A 25,473-nucleotide genomic window follows, 5' to 3' on the forward strand; every position below is an offset into this window, starting at 1 on the left:
AAAGGTGGGGAAGAGCCCCATAATAGGATTGCTGGAGTAATCCCATCCTCCTGTGCGCACACTGGGGGTCGTAGTGGCTACACAGGCCTGCAGGCCCAGCAATGACCTCCTGAGTACAGCAGGCCCCAGTGCTGGAGCTGCCATGTCCTCATGTATGGCTATTGTATGCACTGTGTACAATGCCTGCTGCATGTGTTGTGGGGGCCGTCCACAGCGCACTGCCAGCACTAGAACCGGGTGTACCTCACACCGAGACGTATGAGCGCCTGTCAGGCCCGGCGCGGGTACCTCTGTCTCCGCCGCACTCCCCCCTGATGTCTCCGCTGCTCTCCGGCTCCTTCTCACCGATCAGCTGAGGACGCGAGGCCCAGATCCCTCCGCGCACTACTTTACAGCTCAGGATCCTTCCGCGGAACTGCACTACTTCATTTTTCCATAACACTGGGCCTAGCCGGAATCCCTCCGCGAACTATTTTAGAAAAAAAAACACGATAAAGGGAACCGCAGACTGCGGAGAGAACTACCGAATACCGGGAGGACTACGGCGGTAATAATGGCGGCCTTCACACTCTCTGGGGGTTGCAATAAATACCCTGCCGTCCGCTCGCTGAGGGGATTTTTTGATTTCTCTTATAGCTCTTTATTTCCCGTCGAGTTCGTTGCTTCACTGAACCCTCCGCTGCGTGAAATCGCGGTTTATTTCCGCCAGGGTCACCCTTGTCGAGCGGGCGGTTACTACACACGATGTGTCGCTCTGCGAGTCCCCAAGACGAAGTGTTATGTGTCCAGTGCTTATTGTTCGGGGATGTATGCGAGGCGGACGGATCTAAGGAGAGGTTCTCCGCCTCCCGAGCGCAGGGATCCCTCTGGGTATGTAGCTGTAATCCGCCATGGTTTCCCAGGCAACCACTTCAGCGTCTCAAGATGGCGACTCTGTTGCCAGAGATTCTGTACGAGTGTAACGGCCAGGCACCGGCCCCGAGCAAAGATTTCTACCAGCTGATAACCAGCCGCAGCGAGGTCAGTGCGGGAGGCGGAGCGGGAAGGGCGGAGAGGCCGAGGACTAGCGTGTGCGTGCGCGGAGGGGCCTGAGTGATACGCGGGGCGGAGGGAGAGGACGGCCTACACTGGTGCACTGATAACGCAACGCGAAGAAGTGCCCGGCAGAAAGGCGCTCTGATCCGTGAGCGGAGCTAGTGGGAGCATTTGTGCCAGGGCCCAGCATCAGCCCTAGGAAGGCAGCGAAGTAATCCCTGCAGGAAGGACTACGTCAGCATGGCCAGGAGTCAGCAGTGTACTTAGACAAGGGGGTGGAGCCACTCAGGCACATTTATACAAAGGGTGAGCTAGTCATGCACACTTATAACAGGAGTGGGGCTACTAAAGCACACTTATGCAAGGGGGTGGAGCCAGTCATCACCTACAAGGGGGTGGAGTCAGTGATGAACAATCCTACAAGGGGGTGGGGTCAGTCACTCAGTTATACAAGGGGGCAGTCATTCACAGTTATACAAGGGGTGGAGCCAGTCATTCACAGTTATACAAGGGGTGGAGCCAGTCAATCACACTTGTACAAGGGGGAGGATCTGGTCGCCAACACTTCTCCATAGGGGTGGGTCTAGGCTCGTATATAGCTGGGCTGCCCCTCAGATGTCGGTGCGATGCAATCTAATGTGTACAGCCCCTCCCTACACCCCCTGGTGTCGGGGCAGGAAACGTATCCAACTGTTGGAATTCAGTGGTGCCGGAGGAGTCTGACAGCGGCTGCCACAGAGCACAGGTGCCGAGCCTCACTGTGTATGGGGGTCCGGAGAGGTAGCTGACAGCTTCACAATCCCACCATTAGGGCTACGTTCTCATGGGGAGTTTTCAGAGTGAAAATGTTACAGGGAAATCTGCAGTAACCATAGAAATCCACAATAACTTTTACAGCAAGAATTGACACTTCAAATCCACAGCACAGACCGATGTAGGCGAGGTCCTCCACAGCCTGTGCCTCAGATTTGTAAAATTAGATTTCAAAAAAATCTCTTCCTCTAATGCCGACGCTGTGATTCCAGTACATCCGGCCCAAGAACAAGTCCCAAGGCTTCCTGCACATGAGTTTTTCAGGAAAATCACAGAGAATTTGCTGAAAAATCCACATATTTGCTAAAGATTTTGTTTAGCTTCCACAAACTTCAACATATGCAGTGTAATTTATAAAGTCTGTAAAAAAGAGGACACCCCGCAAATAAGAAAATGCATGTGTCAAATCTGCTGATCATGTGCATGTAGCTTGTCTCAATGTATTTATTTTTATCACTTATATAGCGCCATCCTATTCCGCAGTGCTGTACAGACATCATCATCACTCTCCCCATTGAGGCTCACAGTCTATATTCCCTATCAGTGCGTCGTTGGAGTGTGGAGGAAACCGGAGAACATCACACAAAAAACGGGGAGAACATACAGACTCCTTGCAGACGTTGTCCTTGGTTGGATTTGAAGCCAGGACCCCAGCTCTGCAGTGCTAACCACTGAGCCACCGTGTCATAATGTACATGTATAATCTATTCATAGAAAATAGGTGATAAATGTCTGATCACCGGGTGCCCACATATCACAAGAACGGAGGTAGTTGATTGGGTATTCATGAAAACATTCGTAAATGGCGTTTAGTCTACTCCATCAGACCTGACTATGAGGCTGTGTTAGACAAATGGGCAAAAAATCATCCAATTTTTATCCATATTGTTGTCCGTGTGTCTGTATTTTACTTCTGTGTGGCATCAGGATTTACAGATCAACAATATAAAATGTACATGATCAAATACAGTTTCCTCAGTTAATGGCAATGTATTCTGTAACAATCTCATGCAATACAGATGATCCATATGGGGTTCGATATTTTTTGCATACCCATAGACTTGGACAGGCGAGTCTCATCCGAAATATGGAAGAGAATAATCCGTGCTTCAATTTTTTTTTAAATGGCCACTCGGTCACCTGAGCAGCCCTAATGAATCAGATTGGTCAGTGTGCCATCTGATTTTTACTCAGTCCGTATAATGCAAGCCAGCCATATGGGACCACTCCAGTGGAATTTTTTTAACTGATCCCTCCAGTAAGGGTGCTTTCATATTGTGTCTCGGCACCTATTTAGTGGCTCCGTTGGGGCTTAAGTCCGAACGCCCCACAAAACAGGATTGAAACATATGCGCCGACCGGGTCATAGACTATAATGGTGCCGACAGAGCAAACACGCGCTCTGCTGTGCATCATTTTCGGCTGTGTAAACCTACTGGAGGCGGACACTCAGATGTAGTATACCTCATCTGACTGTCTGCCTCCAGTAGGCGTACCTGCCCAAAAATGATGCATGACAGAGGGCACAATCGATCTGCCGGCACCATTGTAGTCTATGACACCTGTTTTGCAGGGGAATCAGACATACGCCCCAACGAATCCAACAAACAGGTGCTAAAACACAATATGAAAGCACCCCAATGTTTCCCAACCATTTCAACCCTGGGAAAAAAATACTTTACCTCAAGGCATGCCTGCCCGGTGACCAAAAAACAGCCTACGATGGCTTTATAGCAGATAATGTAATATAAAGCCATTGTAACCCCTGAATATAAAATGAAGCCCCTGTGCCTCCCCTGAATTACAAATTACACCACCGTGCCCTCATGAATCTAAAATGAAGCTACAGTGCCCCCTAAATATATCATGATTACACTGCACCCCTTAATGTAAAATGAAGTCACAGCTGAATAAAAAAATGTAGCCATGTGACCCCTGAAACTAAAATTACCGTACTCACCAAAAGCTCATCATGGGAACGTAACCTTACAGTTTGTCGATGGCAATGCACTTTAGAAAATGTTTACCAGCTCCTCTCAGCAGACGGGCACCGATAAGCTTGTACCATATCGATTTGTGCCTGATCCAATCAACATTAGGCCGCGTGCACACACCGAGTATTTGTTGAGATTTTTACCTCAGTATTTGCTCAGGCCGCGTGCACACACCGAGTATTTGTTGTGATTTTTACCTCAGTATTTGCTCAGGCCGCGTGCACACACCGAGTATTTGTTGAGATTTTTACCTCAGTATTTGCTCAGGCCGCGTGCACACACCGAGTATTTGTTGTGATTTTTACCTCAGTATTTGCTCAGGCCGCGTGCACACACCGAGTATTTGTTGAGAATTTTACCTCAGTATTTGCTCAGGCCGCGTGCACACACCGAGTTTTTGTTGAGATTTTTACCTCAGTATTTGCTCAGGCCGCGTGCACACACCGAGTATTTGTTGAGATTTTTACCTCAGTATTTGCTCAGGCCATGTGCATACACCGAGTATTTGTTGAGATTTTTACCTCAGTATTTGGTCAGTATTTTACCTCAGTCTTTGTAAACCAAAACCAGGAGTGGGTGATAAATGGAGAAGTGGTGACGTGTTTCTATTATACTTTTCCTCTGACTTTCCCACTCTTGGTTTTGGCTTACAAATACTGAGGTAAAATACTGACCAAATACTGAACATGTGAACGAGGCCTTACTATGTGGACTTTTGCTATTAGGCTACGTTCTCACAAAAGTATTTGTTAAGTTTTTGATGTTTCTTCACAACCTTTAATAAAAGGGGCAGACGGCTCAGACAGCCTAAACAGAGTTCCCCCTTATGGCTAGGATACAACATCATTTTATAATCGGTGGAGGTCCAACATCTGAGACCCTCACTGATTCTGAAACAGCGCTGGTGTCCTGGAGTGTCCTCTTCATTGTTTTTCCTTCTGTACAGTCTGTTTTTCATTCTAGCTTTACTCACAGGCAACTGCAGCCTGGCCCCATTCAGGTGATGGCATATCATAGCAATATTCGATCACTTTATGAAATGAGAAAATCACCTTTAAGGGGTTTTCCAGAACTTTAATAATGATCATCTATCCTTAGGACTGTTCATCAATATTGGATCAGTGGAGGTCCGATCCTGCCGATCATCTGATTGAGGGAGCTGTAGCGTCTTAGGGTACGTTCACACTAGCGTTGCGCCGCCCTGCGTCGGCGACGCAACGCGCGACGCATCGAAAAACGCGCGCGTTTTGCGACGCGTGCGTCGTTTTTGACCAAAATCGGACGCACAGAAAATGCAACTTGTAGCGTTTTCGTGCGTCCGACGCCAGCGTCGGAAACGACGCACGTGGCGAAAAACGCAACCAAAAAGACGCACGCGTCCCCTATGTTAAACATAGGGGCGCGTCGCCGCTGCGTCGCCGACGCAACAGCGGCGCAACGCTAATGTGAACTTAGACTTACATTGTTTAGCGGCCATGAATAGTACTGCAAGCTCTCTCCCATTCCCTTGAAGCCTGGCAGATATGACATCAATTATCTATTTTAATGATTGGTGATCACTAAAAGTCCCAGAAACCCCCAAGACAACAAAGGGCACTGAGCTCCCTATCGCACAATGTATACGTGCACATGTTCCCAGGTCCGTACCAGTTCTTCTTTACTTTCCGCCTCTCTTTCTCATGACCGCACAACAGTTTCAGCTGAGAATACCTCCATAACATGGCATCCAATGACACATGCAACAGTTCTGTTACTGACTGATTCCATATAAAAACACCTTTTTATGCGTTATTATTAGTGATGAGCGAGTATACTCGTTGCTCGGGTGGTCTCCGAGTATTTGTGAGTGCTCGGAGATTTAGTTTTCCTCCCCTCAGCTGCATGATTTACGGCTGCTAGACAGGCTGAATACATGTGGGAATTCCCTAACAAACAGGCATTCCTCACACGTATTCAGCCTGTCTAGCAGCCGTAAGCCATGCAGCTGTGGACAAAAACTAAGGGTATGTGCACACGATGCGGATTTAGATGCGTTTCCGTAGCGTTTTTGGACGCGCGAAATTACGTCAAATCTGCAGTGCACACAATGTTAATCAATGGGAAATACAAAAACGCTGTGCACATGCGGAAAAAAACGCTTAGAATCGCAGCGTTTTATTTTCCACAGCATGTCAATTCTTTTTGCGGATCTGCTGCGTTTCTGCACCCATTGACTTCCATTGATTCAGTCAGATCCGCAGCAAAACCGCAGGTTTAAAAAAATGTGCGGTTTTGCTGCGGAGTTGCGTGCGAGAAACGCAGATCGGGAGGAGGAAGAGTGTGGGCGGAGACTGAGTGTGTGCAGAGAAGATGTGCGTGTCTGTGTGCGGGTGTTTGTGTGTGTCTGCAGTGGTCGGTGGGGCTGTGTGTGTGTGTGCGCGAGTCGGGGTCTGTGGGAGGGTCTGTGGGCTGTGTGTGTCTGTACGGGGGTCTGCGGAGCTGTGCGGGGGTCTGCTGGGCTGTGTGAGTGTGTTTGTGTGCGGGGATCTGCGGGACTGTGTGGGTGTGTATGTCTGCGGGGGTCTGCGGGCTGTGTGTGTCTATGTAGGGGGGTCTGTGGGTGTGTGCAGGTCTGTGTGTAGGCAGGCATCGTCCGATGGGACTACTAGTTCCATCTGGCTATGCCTGCTACAGTGCTAGTAGTTCCATCATCCGGCTACTGTGTGAAAAAAAAAAACACATACACACATATACAGTACAGACAGAACATACAACATGCAGTACATACTCACCAATCACCTATCCCCTGAAGCCCTCGATCACCTGTAAGAAATACAAAAATAATAAACCAACAGTATACTCCCTGATCCGCAGTAATCCATGTAATAATGAGTGTCCCACGATGATCTCCCGTGGAGAGCTGTCACATCAGCAGATGCGACCGTTCTCCAGGGGCACCGGCAATACAATGACGGAAGTTATCCTTCCGCACTGTATGCCTCCGCCGCTGTGAGTGCAGTATAGTTCATACTGTCACTTGCGGCACAGCTGCGTGGGAAAATTCTCACGCAGTAGTACCATAAAGTGAGAGCAATGAACTCATTGAACCCTCAGTGATAACACTGCAGGAGCCATTGTCTCCTGTCAGTGTGTCAATGGAGGCCTATAGAGCAGTCACATCTCCTGATGTGACAGCACTATAGGGGAGACCGTCGTGGGACACTCGTTATTAATTGGACTGCGTCGGACGGAGTATATGGTTGGTTGGTTTATTAATTTTTATTTTTTGCAAGCGATCGATGGCTTCGGGGAATTAGGCATGGTTGTAAGTATGGTGAAATTAAGAATATTAAAATACTTTTTTCTGGCTGTGTCTTTTTTTAACTCTTTCACTGCTATAGGATTATTAATGTATAGGTGTCTTATTGACGCCTCTCCATTACTAACCAGGCTTGATGTCACGTTATAATACAACGGTGAAATTAACCCCCTATTACCCCACATGCCACCGCTACAGGGCAGTGGGAAGAGAGAGGCTAAGTGCCGGAATTGGCGCACCTTACAGATGCGCCATTTCTGGGGCAGCTGGGAGCTGGTATCTGTAGCGGGGGAGGGCAATATCCATGGTCCCTTCCTAGGCTATGAATATCAGCCCACAGCTGTCTGCTTATATGCTTAGCCTTTCTGGCTATAAATTATAGGGGGACCCCACATCATTTTTTGGTCGGGTCCCCCTATTTTAATAGCCAGTAAAGGCTAAATATACAACTGCGGGCTGATATTCATAGCCTGGGAAGATCCATGGGTATTAACCCCTTCCCAGGCTACAAACATCGGCCCCCAGTTGCTGGCTTTCCCACTCCGGACTTGAAAATTGCACGGGAGCCCACACAATTCTTTTTTCCATTTTTTGTAAATTAAACAGATATTGTGTTTAAGGCCGGGGTCACACTTGCAAGAAACTCGCACGAGTCTCGCACCTCAATACCCGGCACTGCCGCCGGCACTCGGGACCACAGTGTGTGGCTGCATGTATTTCTATGTAGCTGAATGTTCAGGTCCTGAGAGCCGGCAGCAATGCTGGGTATTGAGGTGCAAGACTCGTGCGAGTTTCTCGCAGGTGTAACCCCGGCCTAACGCAGATTTTGTGTGTGTGTGTTTTATCTCTTTATGTACCATTTTATTATGTTTATTACTAAACATCGGGCTTGGTATTCTCTATCTATCTATAGATCTATCTATCCATCTATCTATAGATCTATCTATCTATCCATCTATCTATTATCTAGAAAAATGAAGGCAGCACTCCAATAGAAAAAATAAATGTGGTTTATTGGCCCATGTGGCCATGTGTATCCATCTATCTATAGATCTATCTATCCATCTATAGATCTATCTATCTACAGATCTATCTATAGATCTATCTATTATCTATAGATCTATCTATTTAGCTGTGTGTGTAAACATTCTTCAATGGAGTATGTAAATGAAGAGGTTGGACAAGAAATTACATCACAATTTTTTTTTGTTCAATAATAGATCTTTGCTTTCAAAAACGCATACAAATCTGCATGAAAAAACGCATAAAAAACGCACCAAAAACGTCCAGATTTTTGGCTGCGTTTTCCTGCAAGAGATGCAGATTCTGTGCAGAAAATTCCACAAGCAAATCCGCAACGTGTGCACATAGCCTTAATCTCCGAGCACTAACAAATACTCAGAGACCACCCAAGTGTGCTCGGGAAAACCCGAGCAACGAGTGTACTCTCTCATCACTAGTTATTATAAAAAGGGAGACCTGGAAGAAGACTATGGTATCTAAAAACGGAGGCATATGGAAAAAGACCAGTATCTAAAAAGGGAGGCATATGGAAGAAGACTACAGTATCTAAACAGGGAGGCATACGCAAGAAGACTAAATATGTAAAAAAGGGAGCCATATGGAAGAAGACTACGGTATCTAAAAAGGGAAGCATATGGGAAAAAAACTACGGTACCTAAAAAGGGAGGCATATGGAAGAAGTCTGCCGTATCTAAAAAGGGATGCATATGAAAGAAGACTACAGTATCTAAAAAGGGAGGCATATGGGAGATGACTACAGTATCTAAACAGGGAGGCATACAGAAGAAGACAACAGTATCTAAACAGGGAGGCATATGGAAGAAGACTACAGTATCTAAACAAGGAGGCATATGGAAGAAGTCTGCCGTATCTAAAAAAGGATGCATATGAAAGAAGACTACAGTATCTAAAAAGGGAGGCATATGGAAGAAGACTACAGTATCTAAACAGGGAGGCATATGGAAGAAGACTACAATATCTACAGTAAACAGGGAGGCATACGGAAGACAACAGTATCTAAACAGGGAGGCATATGGAAGAAAACTACGGTTCTATCCACTTCTATGGGTACTCCATTCTAGCTCCATACAACTTGTCTTGTACAGAGCTTAATCGGGCCATGTGCATGAAAAACTCGTGGTAAATATGAAAATTGTTCAAGTTAAAGAATGAAAAAAATGTAAAAAGTTTCATGAAAATTTGTCTGTTTCTTTTCACCAACAGATTGATTCGAATGGCTGAGTTACACGAGCTACATAGGCGAAAAAGCATGTATTTTCCTGACTTTTCCTATATGCGCAGATATCCGCAGCATATATTGACATAATGTAGAAGGGGGCCCCAACCTGTGGCTTGGGAGACCATGATGTGTGACTGAAAGGCCCATGATTTGGGTCTCGCAGGCCCAAATGTGTGGCTCGGGAGACCATGATGTATGGCTCATAGGCCCATGATGTGCGGCTCGGGAGACCATGATGTGTGCCTCGTAGGCTTTCTATTTTTTTTTCACCGACAGATTGATTCGAATGGGTGAGTTACATACATGAAAAAGAGTAAATTTTCCTGATATTTACAATATGCGCAGATATCCGCAGTATATATTGACATACTCTAGAAGGGGGCCCCCAACCTGTGGCTTGGGAGACCATGATGTGTGGCTCGGAGACCCATGATGTGTGACTCAGGACACCATGATGTGTGACTTGGGAGACCATGATGTGCGGCTCGGGAGACCGTGATGCGTGGCCCGCAGGCCCATGATGTGTGACTCGGGAGACCATGATGTGTGACTCAGGAGACCATGATGTGTGACTCGGGAGACCATGATGTACGGCTCGGGAGATCATGATGTACGGCTCGGGAGACCATGATGTACGGCTCGGGAGACCATGATGTACGGCTCGGGAGACCATGATGTACGGCTCGGGAGACCATGATGTATGGCTCGGGAGACCATGATGTACGGCTCGGGAGACCATGATGTACGGCTTGGGAGACCATGATGTGTGGCTTAAATGCCGATGATTTGTGGCTCGCAGGCCCATAATGTGTGGCTTGCGGCTGTCAGCTTGGTGCAGTCTAGCAAACAGCTATGAAGATCAGGTCTCCAGTTAGAGCGATACTGCCAGTCGGAAGAGGTGCCTGATCTAGATATGATGTGCAGTTGGAGTGCTTGGTGCGAGAATACCGAATGCGGGTGAGGTGGGAACCCTTGGATGTAACGATCCGGGCTTAATGTGATGTGTGGGGAAGCTTTGGCTGTCTTTATTCCGAGACTGGGCACAATGGATATAAAGGCACAGATGATTGGCCTCAGGGAGACCAAAACATCCAACACCGCGGAGACACCATCACGTGTTTCTCAACGCAGTGATTCCAGAACACTGCCCCCATCCCTTATGGGAAATATGCAGATGCATGTAAAGAAGCTGCGGAGACACCATCACGTGTTTCTCGACGCAAGCAGTGAATAGCCAGGCCTTTCCCCGGGAAGGAACAACCACAGGAAGGGCAGCATCCTATGAAGGAAAGCCACCTATGCCTTTTCCCGGGGAAAGGCCTGGCTATTCACTGCTTGCGTCGAGAAACACGTGATGGTGTCTCCGCAGCTTCTTTACATGCATCTGCATATTTCCCATAAGGGATGGGGGCAGTGTTCTGGAATCACTGCGTTGAGAAACACGTGATGGTGTCTCCGCGTTGTTGAATGTTTTGGTCTCCCCGAGGCCAATCATCTGTGCCTTTATAGCCTTTTTACTAGGCACTGCTCCTAATAGCCAGATTCCTACTCTACACTGATGAGGGGCAAAAACCCCGAAACAGCTGTCTGTGGATGGATACCATGCTTGGCATAGGTGGCTTTCCTTCATAGGATGCTGCCCTTCCCGTGGTTGTTCCTTCCCGGGGAAAGGCCTGGCTATTCACTGCTTGCGTCGAGAAACACGTGCTGGTGTCTCCGCAGCTTCTTTACATGCATGGGCACAATGGATGTCACTATGTTGAGGGGATACCAGTACACAATGAAAGGGGGAAAAAAAAATCACAGTGACAAGACCAGTTTTTGATCACCATCATGCATCAAATTCACCCATACGATTTTATGGGTCGGTGAAAATCACAGACAGCCCATGGTGACATCTGTGTACAATCCATGTGCAGTCCATGATTAACAGTAATGGAGAAGAGAAGCTTTGTCATTTATTTCTTTCCAACCATGATAAATTACCGATGAAACCCTGATGGTAAAAACTGAGACCGACCAAACACTAATGACCAACGGTCCATGTTTCTACATACAACAAAAATCAGAAATGTCTGTATGAGCCTTAGAAGGAAAAAACCCACAGTTTGCATTACCACGTATGGTATTTTTAACATATAAAACAGCAGAGATCTATGGCTGCAATAATTATTCCATAAGAATAAACCATCCCATCTGAAGCCTTAGTGAGGCTATTTGGGCCTCCATCATGTGACTGTGGCCCTTGTATTCCAGGAGCTTTTCCCAGCATATCAGTAAACGTAAGGCTCTGACGTCATGTAGCTGAGCCCAGGTTGTTGCTCCTCATCTGCCTCCTGATTTTCATTTCCTGCTGTTGACATAACATAAGGAAATGAAGGGAATGGAGAAGTCAGAAGTAACTGCCATCGGTGGCTCCGGCCCTTGTGTCCTGCTCTATACACTTATTACATCTGTTCTTCATACCTGCACATATGACATTTCTCCCCGGCAGGCAGTGAGGACTCATTACCTGTGCGGATTCCTAACCCTAAAGTCAAATTTGAGCAGTTTCTCTATTTCTCTCACTGACAGCACAGTGTGGCGGGTATGACGCAAATGTAATTCAGGGAATCAATAAAACAGATTTTTACAGATGCCCAAAAAGTGGATAACGCTGGTGTATGACAATGTTTGGGGTCCACTCCTATACAATGTACTGTGAGGAGAAGCTATAAGCTGGACTTTACACGGGGTGAGAATCACTCGGTCGACAATCACTGCCCGGTGTATACATGTCCACCATATGTCGCCAGCATGTAAGAAAATCGGGGGGCAGCAAAAGGTCACTCCTTTTTTATTACTTAAGCACATAAATACAAGTACATGAGCGCTGACTGACATCTTACACAGGAGTTTATAGATATAGATTATTTGCTATTGTAAGAGTACACATATAGTGGTTGGCCTTCAGCTACCTACATGGCGGCTTTGGCCACAATATCGGTCATGCGTCCAGAGATCGTGCTACGTTTCAGCACAGTGTAAGCAAATAGCTCGCAATCGGAGGTGAGCGAACCTGAACTTAAAGTTCGGAGTTTGTACCTTATGAACAGTTAGTGTCCGGTGCCAAACGTCGAACCCGGACATCTCCCGGAAGTCAGTGGCAATGTTTGGAGTTCCAGAGAAAGTTTGTTGCAGAGAGAGAGCGAGAGAGATTTTCCCCAGCTCAAAAGTTCAGGTCGCCGCTATTTTCAATGGAGTTCGGGTTCTGTTTCAAGTTCGGGTACCCAAACCGAACTTTGAAATAAAGTTCAGGTTGGGTACCAGAACCTGTACTTACACGGGTCCACTCATCCCTAGTCTCAATGTGATTCACAAGGTACTGTGACCATGACAAAAAATGAGCAAAAAAGTCCACCAGTTAGATTTCTTGCGACTTGAGGGTCGCCATGTTATCCCTTCACTTGTGGTGTATGAGGAGACATTGGTAATAGTGAACCTGTGTCATCCTCTTATCAAGAGAGCTGGTTATTAGTGATGAGCGAATGTACTCGTTACTCGACATTTCCCGAGCACGCTCGGGTGTCCTCCGAGTATTTTTTAGTGCTCGTAGATTTAGTTTTCCTCACCTCAGCTTAATGATTTCCATCTGTTAGCCAGCATAAGTACATGTGGGGGTTGCCTGGTTGCTAGGGAGTCCCCACATGTAATCAAGCTGGCTCAGAGATGTAAATCATTCAGCAGAGGTGAGGAAAACTAAATCTCCGAGCACTAAAAAATACTCGGAGGACACTGAGCGTGCTCGGGAAATCTCAAGTAACGAGTATATTCGCTCATGACTACTGGTTATTAAAAAAGTAGGGGGTCTTGTGGTCTGATGTCACATGAGTAACAGTACCATGCCTCATTCTCACTATTAGGTTATTATTCGGTGGTGGAAGATCTCCCTCAGAAGTGAATTTCGGGAAGCAAGACCTGGAGAACTTAGGGAATCTCATGAGGACTTTCTAGATGACTCAACACTGCACGGTAAGTGGGCTCGCGTCACAGGAGAATGGCTAACCCGGTGTCACATACCTTCTTCCAGAGAAACTTTACAGCAGCTTTGCTGGGTGACTTGATCCTTGTTGGGTACGTCTGAAATCTTCTACATCCAGTGTAGGGTTGGGAGATGCCTTCTTCCCTCACAGCCTGTGGATTATGTCTCCTAAAATGGTCTATGTGCAGCTCGGTGCCTCGGATTCATATTCCGCTTTCATGGAAGTAGTAAAGACAACTTCCTTGATTTTTTTTTTTTTTTTTCAGACTGAATTCCCCATCGTTCCTCCCACAGTAAACTCCACCCAGGCAAACCCTAACACAGAGAATGAAAAGCACTCTGTCTATGCCACTGACATAGCTCTGCCCTCATATCGACAAAATCACAGAAAAACTATTTTCATGGGAGCATTGCCAGAAATGCCTCCTCTCCTGTGCGGCACTCATAAACAGAAGCCCTTATTATTACTCCGGTAACTCGCCGCAGAGAAATTAGTGTAATGTTTCTTGTGTGACTCTTAGGATATGTGGATATCTACCATATATTAGCATTTTCTAATTTTTTGTGTTAACTCGCTGTAGAGGAATTAGTGTAATTTGTGTTGGTGTGTATACACATACGGTTATGTCCAGAAATATTTGGACAATGACTAAATCTGTGTGATTTCAGCTCTGCAGGCCACTTTTTTGGATTCAACTAAATCAACTGACTTACGAGGGGCATTCATTAAAGATTTCCGATGACCCACTTCCTGTGGACTGAGAGCAATGAAACTTGTCACAGTTATTAGTCCTTCTCGACATAGGTGCCACTTAGGGACACACACTTGCTCCAGAAGCACGGTTGTGACTTCGGAAATCAGAGTCTCATCATGTGGCAAATGCTTGCCCTTCAAAACTAACTTCATTGTTGTAAAGAGGTGGCAGTCCAATGGTGCAAGGTCAGGTGAATAAGGGGGATGAGGCTGAATTTCAAAGCCACAAGCGCATGCTTCCATTTGGGCAACATGTGAGTTGTGAACTGGTGCATTGTCTTGCAGAAAGCGGACACCTTTGGTGACCATGCCACGTCTCTTGGGTTTGATAGCCTGCCACAATTTCCACAGCAGTGAAGCATAGTATGCCCCAGTGAACATCTTGCTAGGAAATCCATCAATACTACTTCATGCTGGACCCCAAAATACTGTGAGCATGACCTTGCCTGCCGAGGGCTGGGCACGTGCGTTCTTTGGAGGCAGTGAGTCATGATACTTCCATTGCATCGACTGGACTTTAGTCTCAAAATCATAGTGATGGACCCAGCTTTCATCCTGTGTAATCAGTCTGTTAAAAAGTCCTGGTTTCCATGGCACATCGTCAGTAGAGCCTCAGAGCATTCGACTCCTTCCTGCTTCTGGAAAGGTGTGAGCAGCTGAGGAACCCAGCGAGTGGATATCTTATGCATGTGAAGATGGTCTTGGATGATTTTTTCCACGGACCCCACACTAATCGTGACATTTTGCGCTAGGTGGCAAATGGTTACGTGGCGATTTTCCAAAATGGTGACCTCCACTTGCTGGATGGTGTGTTCATCAATAGCAGAGTGGGGTCCCCCTGGAATTGGAGCTGTTTGCACCAAAGTCCAACCACATTTGAATTGACGTTGCCAGTTCTTGACAACATCATATGATGGGGAATCATCACTATAAACCTCTTTCATCTCATCGAACATCTCCTTTGGTGTGCGGCCTTTCAAGTAAAGGAACTTGATGACTGCTCTGTATTCCACTGGATCCATTATCAAACCTTACACCACTTCAGCACATGTAAAATTAAGACCGTTATCAGTTCTGAGTTGCAAATTGGCACGTATATCATTACACATGTGCAGTTTCAGCGTCCTGTGATAAATAGAAGTGGGTCAGGAGAAATCTTTAATGAACGCCCCTCATACAATTGACGTGTAGACTTTCAGGTTTAATTAAAGGGATTGAACAAAAATATCCTATTAAACGTTTAGGAATTGCAACCATTTTTCTACAAAGCCTCATTTCAGGTGCTCAAAAGTAATTGGGCAAATTAATATTACCATAAATGAAATGTTCATTTTTAATACTTTATAGAGAATCCTTTGCAGGCAATTACTGCCTGAAGTCTGGAAGCCATAGATCCTCCTTTCTGAGGCTTTGCCTACTGCAGCTGACTTAAGTTGTTGCTTGTTTGTGGGTCTTTCTGCTTTAACCCCTTCAGCCTGAAGCCTGTTTTTGCCTTCCGGACCAGGCCAATTTTTACAATTCTGACCAGTGTGAATTTATGAGCTCATAACTCTGGAAAGCTTCAATGAATTCCACTGATTCTGAGATTGTTTTTAGTGACATATTGTACTTCATGATAGTGGTAAAATGTCTTCAATATAACTTAAGTTTGTTTATTTGTAAAAAAAAAAAAAAAAACTGAAATTTGGCAAAAATGTCAAAACTTTTAATTTTTATGCCCTTAAAGGGAACCTGTCACCCCGAAAATCGCGGGTGAGGTAAGCCCACCAGCATCAGGGGCTTATCTACAGCATTCTGAAATGCTGTAGATAAGCCCCCGATGTTACCTGAAAGAGGAGAAAAAGACATTATATTATACTCACCCAGGGGCGGTCCCACTGCTGGTCCGGTCGGATGGGCATCTCTGGTCCGCTGCGGCGCCTCCCATCTTCATTACATGACGTCCTCTTCTAATCTTCAGCCACGGCTCCGGTGCAGGCGTACTTTGCTCTGCCCTGTTGAGGGCAGAGGATAGTACTGCAGTGCGCAGGCGCCGGAAAGGTCAGAGGCCCGGCGCCTGCGCACTGCAGTACTTTGTCTGCCCTCAACAGGGCAGAGCAAAGTACGCCTGCGCCGGAGCCGTGGCTGAAGATCAGAAGAGGACGTCTTGTAATGAAGATGGGAGGCGCCACAGCGGACCAGAGACGCCCATCCAACCGGACCAGCAGCGGGACCGCCCCTGGGTGAGTATAATCTAACGTCTTTTTCTCCTCTTTCATGTAACATCGGGGGCTTATCTACAGCATTACAGAATGCTGTAGATAAGCCCCTGATGCCGGTGGGCTTACCTCACCCGCGATTTTCGGGGTGACAGGTTCCCTTTAAATCAGAGAGTCACTTTCATGTTTTGTATGTAAAATTTGCTTGCATAATTTGCAGACGCCATGTCGTGTTTGGAGAGCCCCTGATGTGCCTAAACAGTGGAAAGCCCCCACAAGTCGCACCATTTTGGAACCTAGACCCCTCAGAGAACTTATCTAGATGTGTATTGAGCACCTTGAACCTCCAGATGCTTCACAGAAGTTTATAACATTGAGCTGTGAAAATGTAAAAAAAAAAAAATCACATTTTACCCACAAAAAGGCTCCAAGCTTTGCATTTACATAAGGGTAACAGGAAAAATTACACCATACAATTTATTGTGCAATTTCTCTTGAGTATGCCGATACTCCATATGAGGGGGAAAACTACTGTTTGGGCACACGGCAGGGCTCAGAAGGGAAGGAGCTCCATTTGACTTTTTGTAAAATTTGCTGGAATAATTATCGGACACCATGTCGTTCATGTAGAGTCCCTGATGTGCCTTAACCCCTTAATCCCATAAGACGTACTATCCCGTCCAGGTGACCTGGGACTTAATTCCCAGTGACGGGATAGTACGTCATATGCGATCGGCCGCGCTCACGGGGGGAGCGCGGCCGATCGCGGCCGGGTGTCAGCTGCCTATCGCAGCTGACATCCGGCACTATGTGCCAGGAGCGGTCACGGACCGCTCCCGGCACATTAACCCCCGGCACACCGCGATCAAAGATGATCGCGGTGTGCCGGCGGTGCAGGGAAGCATCGCGCAGGGAGGGGGCTCCCTGCGGGCTTCCCTGAGACGATCGGTACACGGTGATGTGCTCACCGTGTACCGAACGTCTTCTCCCTGCAGTCCCCGGATCCAAAATGGCCGCCGGGCTGCATCCGGGTCCTGCAGGGAGCACTTCCGGGTCAGGATCAGGCTGCAGCTCTAATCCTGCCCGGCTGTATGTCAGATCACCGATCTGATAGAGTGCTGTGCACACTGTCAGATCGGTGATCTGTGATGTCCCCCCTGGGACAAAGTGAAAAAGTAAAAAAAAAAATTTCCACACGTGTAAAAAAAAAAAAAAAAAAATTCCTAAATAAAGAAGAAAAAAAAAATATATTATTCCCATAAATACATTTCTTTATCTAAAAAAAAAAAACAAAAAAACAATAAAAGTACACATATTTAGTATCGCCGCGTCCATAACGACCCGACCTATAAAACTGGCCCACTAGTTAACCCCTTCAGTGAACACAGTAAGAAAAAAAAAAAACAAGCCAAAAAACAACGCTTTATTATCATAACGCTGAACAAAAAGTGGAATAACACGCGATCAAATAGACGGATATAAATAACCATGGTATCTCTGAAAACGTCATCTTGTCCCGCAAAAAACGAGCCGCCATATAGCATCATAACCAAAAAAATAAAAAAGTTATAGTCCTCAGAATAAAGCGATGCCAAAATAATTATTTTTTCTATAAAATAGCTTTTATCGTATAAAAGCGCCAAAACATAAAAAAAAAGATATAAATGAGGTATCGCTGTAATCGTACTGACCCGAAGAATAAAACTGCTTCATCAATTTTACCAAACGCGGAACGGTATAAACGCCTCCCCCAAAAGAAATTCATGAATAGCTGGTTTTTGGTCATTCTGCCTCACAAAAAATCGGAATAAGAAGCGATCAAAAACTGTCACGTGTCCGAAAATGTAACCGATAAAAACGTCAACTCGTCCCGCAAAAAACAAGACCTCACATGACTCTGTGGACCAAAATATGGAAAAATTATTGGTCTCAAAATGTGGAGATGCAAAAACTTTTTTGCTATAAAAAGCGTCTTTTAGTGTGTGACGGCTGCCAATCATAAAAATCCGATATAAAAAACGCTATAAAAGTAAATCAAACCCCCCTTCATCACCCCCTTAGTTAGGCTAGGTTCACATTGCGTTAATGGGTTAACGCTAACGGACAGCGTTGCATGGCGAAAATGTCACAATTAACGCCGTGCAACGGGTCCGTTAGCACACCCATTGACAGCAATGTGATTTTCGGGTGTAGCGCATCGCTAGAGCGTGCCATTGTCGGCTCGCGCTAGCAAGGTGCCGTTCTTTTGTTAACGCGACCACTAAACACGACACCTAAAAAGACATTGCGTTAGCGCAATCCGCTAGCGCTAAACGGATTTCCCTAACGCAATGTGAACCTAGCCTTAGGGAAAAATAATAAAATTAAAAAAATTGTATTTATTTCCATTTTCCCATTAGGGTTAGGGCTAGGGTTAGGGCTAGGGTTAGGGCTAGGGTTTGGATTACATTTACGTTTGGGATTAGGGTTGGGATTAGAATTAGGGGTGTGTCAGGGTTAGGTGTGTGGTTAGGGTTACAGTTGGGATTATGGTTAGGGGTGTGTCTGGGTTAGAGGTGTGTTAGGGTTACAGTTGGGATTAGGGTTAGGGGTGCGTTTGGATTAGGGTTTCATTTATAATTAGGGGGTTTCCTCTGTTTAGGCACATCAGGGGCTCTCCAAACGCGACATGGCGTCCGATCTCAATTCCAGCCAATTCTGCATTGAAAAAGTAAAACAGTGCTCCTTCACTTCCGAGCTCTCCCGTGCGCCCAAACAGGGGTTTACCCCAACATATGGGGTATCATCGTACTCGAGACAAATTGGACAACAACTTTTTGGGTCCAAGTTCTCTTGTTATTCTTGGGAAAATAAAAATTTGGGGGGCTAAAAATCATTTTTGTGGGGGAAAAAAAGGATTTTTTATTTTCACGGCTCTGCGTTGTAAACTGTAGTGAAACACTTGGGGGTTCAAAGTTTTCACAACACATCTAGATAAGTTCCGTGGGAGGTCTAGTTTCCAATATGAGGTCACTTGTGGGGGGTTTGTACTGTTTGGGTACATCAGGGGCTCTGCAAATGCAACGTGACTCCTGCAGACCAATCCATCTAAGTCTGCATTCCAATTGGCGCTCCTTCCCTTCCGAGCTCTGCCATGCGCCCAAACAGTGGTTCCCCCCCACATATTGGGTATCAGCATACTCAGGACAAATTGGACAACAACTTTTGGGGTCCAATTTATTCTGTTACCCTTGTGAAAATACAAAACTGGGGGCTAAAAAATAATTTTTGCGGAAAAAAAAAAAAAATTATTTTAACGGCTCTGCGTTATAAACTGTAGTGAAACACTTGGAGGTTCAAAGCTCTCAAAACACATCTAGATAAGTTCCTTAGGGGGTCTAGTTTCCAAAATGGTGTCACTTGTGGGGGGTTTTAATGTTTAGGCACATCAGGGGCTCTCCAAACCAACATGGCGTCCCATCTTAATTCCAGTCAATTTTGCATTGAAAAGTCAAATTGCGCTCCTTCCCTTCCGAGCTCTGCTATGCGCCCAAAAAGTGGTTTACCCCCACATATGGGGTATCGTCGCACTCAGGACAAATTGCACAACAACTTTTGTGGTCTAATTTCTTCTCTTACCCTTGGGAAAATAAAAAATTGGGGGCGAAAAGATAATTTTTGTGAAAAAATAAGATTTTTTATTTTTACGGCTCTGCATTATAAACTTCTGTGAAGCACTTGTTGGGTCAAAGTGCTCACCACACATCTAGATAAGTTCCTTAAGGGGTCTACTTTTCAAAATGGTGTCACTTGTGAGGGGTTCCAATGTTTAGGCACATCAGGGGCTCTCCAAACGCAACATGGCGTCCCATCTCAATTCCAGTCAATTTTGCATTGAAAAGTCAAATGGCGCTCCTTTCCTTCCGAGCTCTGCCATGCGCCCAAACAGTGGTTTACCCCCACATATGGGGTATCAGCGTACTCAGTACAGATTGTACAGCAAAGTTTGGCATCCATTTTATCCTGTTACCCTTGGTAAAATAAAACAAATTGGAGCTGAAATAAATTTTGTGTGAAAAAAAGTTAAATATTCATTTTTATTTAAACATTCCAAAAATTCCTGTGAAACCCCTGAAGGGTTAATAAACTTCTTGAATGTGGTTTTGAGCACCTTGAGGGGTGCAGTTTTTAGAATGGTGTCACACTTGGGTATTTTCTATCATATAGACCCCTCAAAATGACTTCAAATGAGATGTGGTCCCTAAAAAAAAATGGTGTAAAAATGAGAAATTGCTGGTCAACTTTTAATCCTTATAACTCCCTAACAAAAAAAAATTTTGGTTCCAAAATTGTGCTGATGTAAAGTAGACATGTGGGAAATGTTACTTATTAAGTATTTTGCGTGACATATCTCTGTGATTTAAGGGCATAAAAATTTAAAGTTGGAAAATTGCGAAATTTTCTAAATTTTCGCCAAATTTCCGTTTTTTTCACAAATAAACGCAAGTTATAGCGAATAAATGTTACCACTAAAATGAAGCACAATATGTCACGAGAAAACAATGTCAGAATCGCCAAGATCCGTTGAAGCGTTCCAGAGTTATAACCTCATAAAGGGACAGTGGTCAGAATTGTAAAAATTGGCCCGTCATTAACGTGCAAACCACCCTCGGGGCTTAAGGGGTTAACAATGGAAGCCCCCACAAGTGGCCCCATTTTGGAAACTAGACCCTCAAGGAACTTTTCTTGATCTTTGGTGAGCACCTTGAAATCCCAGGTGCTTCACAGAAGTTTATAACATTGAGCTGTGAAGATTAAAAAAAATCTAATTTTTCCCACAAAAATTTTTTTAGCCCCAAATTTTGTATTTTCACAAGGACACTGGAGAAAATGGACACCAAAATTTGTTGTGCAATTTTTCCCTGAGTTCACGGATATCCCATATGTGGTCAAAAACTACTTTTGAAGCACAGTGCAAAACTCAAAAGGAAAGGAGCACCATATTACAGTGCCAATTTTGCTGCACTGGATTGAGGGTGCCATATCACATTGGCAGAGCCCCTGAGATGCCAGAACAGCAGAATCCACCATAAGTGACCCCATTGTACAAACTAAACCTCTCATTGTATTCATCTAGGGGTGCAGTGATCATATTGACGCTACATGTGTAGCACAGCGTTTAACACCACTGGGCAGTGAAAAAAAAAATCATTTACATTTTTACCACCAAGATTGTGTGTTGGCTCCAAATTTTACATTTTCAGACTGGGAAATGGGTAAAAATGGCACAAAAATTTATCCCACAATTTCTGCTGAATATAGAAATACCCCATATGTGGTTGTACAGTACTGCTTATCCATATAGAGAGACGCGGGAGGGACGGAGCACTATTTGCCTATTGGGGTGCAGATTTTCCTAGAATAGTTTGCGGACTCCATATACAAAGACCCTAAGTGCTAGAAAAGCAGACCCCCTCCCCCTCAAGTAACCCCATTTTGGAAATTATACGTCTTTGGGAATTTATCTACAGACGTAGTGACAATTTTGACTGCATGGATGTTTTCCAGAATGGAGTGAAAATTGAAAACTGCCTGTCATGGTTAGGACATGGTTAATGTCCTGTTCTCTCAGGGTTAATATTGTTAGCCTCTCTTTCAAGATGGGAGGGGTATTTATACTCACTCCTAGCTGGGTTTCACTGTCACCTATACATTCTGCTTTGGTTTGTGTGCTTGACCCCTGGAATGTGTGCTCGGTTTGTACTGTATTTATCTTGCTCTCCGTGCGTTACTCTGTTTGCTATTCTGGATTCCTGACCTCTGGCTTTGCTTCTGACAATCTCCTGTCTCTCCCTTTTGGTTGCTCGTGATCTCCTGGCTCCTATCTTTGCTTGTTTGGTAACTCTCTAGTATTTATCCCTTCTCTGTTCTCTGGCATCTGGCTCCGCCCCTGACCTCCTCCCACTCTGTCACATGCCTAAGGTCCTGTTGGTTACCAGGTTAGTACCCGCCTTTTATCTCCGCTCCATTGCTGCTGTGTGCAGCTCTCCCTGCAGCATTAATTCCCGGGAGCTGTGACACTGCCATTGTCGTGACCAGTACATTGAAGTGACCAGTAATTTATAGTGACCAGTACGTTGTAGTGCTAGGTACATTGTAGTGCCCTGCTCATGCTTGTGGAGACACGCACCCGTAAATTAGGGGGGCTCTCATCACTACAAAAATGCCAAGCGTGGGCGCTATATGTGGTTTAGACATACCGGGGCTCAGAAGGGAGGGGGAGATTTGGATCTGGGAGCGCAGAATTTGCTGATTTTTTTTGGGCGGCTGAGGAGCCATTTTGCTTTTCCAGAGCCTTTGTACTACCAGTAACGTGGAAGCCCCCTATTTCTCCTTCGCCTCATTGGGGGACACAGACCATGGGTGTATGCTGCTGCCACCAGGAGGCTGACCCTAAGTGATACAAAGAAAGTTCTCTCCTCCCCTGCAGTATACACCCTCCTGCTGGCTCCCAGCTAACCAGTTCTTGCTTAGTGTCTGTAGGAGGCACACGGACGGGTCTGCTATTCAGACCCAAAGAACTTTTTTTACCATTTTTTTTACCTTTTACAACGGACGAATGGGGCGACTGATTCTTTCATGTTCCGATCTCCCCGAACCAACAACAGGCGAGCACGGGAGTTTTACCTCTCCGTATCCTCTCCTGCGATGTGGGAAGCCACTGCCTGAACTGATTCTAGGGGTGACGGGCCCCTTCAAGGGCACCGATCTCCCCCCACCCTTATCAGACGAGCACTGGAGTGTCTCCTCCAGTATTCTCTTCTGCAGCCAGGCCATATTGCCGGACATGCAGCCCTGCCCACCAGGTTTTACCCTCGGCTGTACAGAGGCACCTTACAGCGTGGCGTCCGAGCAGCCCCCACTGCACCACCACTATTAAGAGCGGATGGTACAAGGAGGTGGACGGTTCCTCTCCACCTCCAAAGGGACGATGGATTGAGGACTTCTTATCCCTGCACCGTCCAAACAGCAGCAACAGCACAGGATCCGTTCTCTACCTTTCTGACCTGCTGAACAAAGCTGCATACTGGGCCGGGACTCGAGCGGTTGGAGGGCTCTGCGCATCCGGCGGCTTTTTCCCTTCGGTGCCGGCTGGCTTCAAAAATTTAGCCCCCGGCTTCGGGTTTGTGTAGGCCGCAACCTGGAACTCTGCCCATGCTAGGCCGCGCTTCAGGCTCCGCCCCCCCCATTCAGGCGCCTCATTCAGGACGAGAACTCTATTCTCGGCGGCCATCTTCATCCTCCTGCCATCTCCGGACACGAGCTCATCCAGAAGTGGCTGCTGCATCACATCGGCGGTACTCAGCGTTGAAGACAGCGCTATTCCAGACGGGGGACTCAGAATCTCGGTAAGGAGAATCCCCCCCTCTGCACCCCTCCCCCGCTCGCACCCAGCTTTCCCTGGCTTTGTTAAAACACATGACCAGCATTCCCTGGTCTTAAAGGTTCCCTACTTTAAAAGGGGCACATTACCAGCATTCTCTGCTCTGCCAGAAGCAGGTCACCTTTCCCAGAGTACTTAACAAATGAGCTCAGGAGCCTCCGCTGCCGCCGATCCCGGCTCTTCCCAGAGTACCTAGTTCCCCTCAAGGGGCTTCACCTCTGGCGTAATCCTTGAAAAATGCCCCGGTCTTAAAGGCACATGACCAGCATGCCCTGGTCTTAAAGGCACATGACCAGTATTCCTGGTCTTAAAGGCACATGTCCAGTATTCCTGGTCTTAAAGGCACATGACCAGTATTCCTGGTCTTAAAGGCACATGTCCAGTATTCCTGGTCTTAAAGGCACATGTCCAGTATTCCTGGTCTTAAAGGCACATGACCAGTATTCCTGGTATTAAAGGCGCATGACCAGTATTCCCTGGTCTTAAAGGCGCATGACCAGTGTTCCTTGGTCTTAAGGGCACATAACCAGTTTTACCTGGTCTTAAAGGCACATGATCAGTATGCCCTGGTCTTTAAGGCACGTGACCAGTAGGCCCTGGTCTTACGCACATGACCAGTATGCCCTGGTCTTAAGGGCACATGACCAGTATGCCCTGGTCTTAAGGGCACATGACCAGTATGCTCTGGTCTTAACCCCTTTACCCCCAAGGGTGGTTTGCACGTTAATGACCGGGCCAATTTTTACAATTCTGACCACTGTCCCTTTATGAGGTTATAACTCTGGAACGCTTCAACGGATCCCAGTGAATCTGACATTGTTTTCTCGTGACATATTGTACTTCATGACAATGGTAAAAATTCTTTGATAGTACCTGCGTTTATTTGAGAAAAAAACGGAAATTTGGCGAAAATTATGAAAATTTTGCAATTTTCCAACTTTGAATTTTTATGCAATTAAATCACAGAGATATGTCACACAAAATACTTAATAAGTAACATTTCCCACATGTCTACTTTACATCAGCACAATTTTGGAACCAAAATTTTTTTTTGTTAGGGAGTTATAAGGGTGAAAAGTTGACCAGCAATTTCTAATTTCTACAACACCATTTTTTTTTTAGGGACCACATCTCATTTGAAGTCATTTTGAGGGGTCTATATGATAGAAAATATCCAAGTGTGACACCATTCTAAAAACTACACCCCTCAAGGTGCTCAAAACCACATTCAAGAAGTTTATTAACCCTTCTGGTGCTTCACAGAAATTTTTTGAATGTTTAAATAAAAATGAACATTTAACTTTTTTTCACAAAAAATTTAATTCAGCTCCAATTTGTTTTATTTTACCAAGGGTAACAGGAGAAAATGGACCCCAAACATTGTTGTACAATTTGTCCTGAGTACGCCAATACCCCACATGTGGGGGTAAACCACTGTTTGGGCGCATGGCACAGCTCGGAAGCGAAGGAGCGCCATTTGACTTTTCAATGCAAAATTGACTGGAATTGAGATGGGACGCCATGTTTCGTTTGGAGAGCCCCTGATGTGCCTAAACATTGAAACCCCCCACAAGTGACACCATTTTGGAAAGTAGACCCCCTAAGGAACTTATCTAGAGGTGTGGTGAGCACTTTGACCCACCAAGTGCTTCACAGAAGTTTATAATGTAGAAC

At 45.8% G+C, this 25,473-nt stretch overlaps 2 protein-coding genes across 11 annotated transcripts in view; one reads left to right on the plus strand and one right to left on the minus strand.

Moving 5' to 3' along the window:
* TRIP12 (thyroid hormone receptor interactor 12) overlaps positions 1 to 13,668 on the minus strand; it is a 178,332-nt gene extending 164,664 nt beyond the window's left edge. For 4 of the 10 annotated variants that reach the window (XM_069727860.1, XM_069727859.1, XM_069727858.1 and 1 more), the window contains exon 1: positions 289 to 428. The gene's annotated coding sequence lies outside the window, so the exon portion shown is untranslated. Of the gene's footprint in view, positions 1 to 288; positions 814 to 13,462 lie in introns of those variants that run through there. The other 6 variants (XM_069727854.1, XM_069727850.1, XM_069727857.1 and 3 more) reach the window with 5 other exon arrangements.
* Positions 861 to 25,473, plus strand: part of FBXO36 (F-box protein 36) — an 80,695-nt gene continuing 56,082 nt past the window's right edge. Inside the window, exons 1-2 of the mRNA XM_069727861.1 lie at positions 861 to 1,020; positions 13,306 to 13,414. Coding sequence (XP_069583962.1) covers positions 925 to 1,020; positions 13,306 to 13,414 — 205 coding nt within the window. The 5' untranslated portion in view covers positions 861 to 924. The remainder of the gene's footprint in view (positions 1,021 to 13,305; positions 13,415 to 25,473) is intronic.

Source organism: Ranitomeya imitator, chromosome 5 (genome assembly GCF_032444005.1).
Source record: "Ranitomeya imitator isolate aRanImi1 chromosome 5, aRanImi1.pri, whole genome shotgun sequence".
Lineage (NCBI taxonomy): Eukaryota > Metazoa > Chordata > Amphibia > Anura > Dendrobatidae > Ranitomeya > Ranitomeya imitator.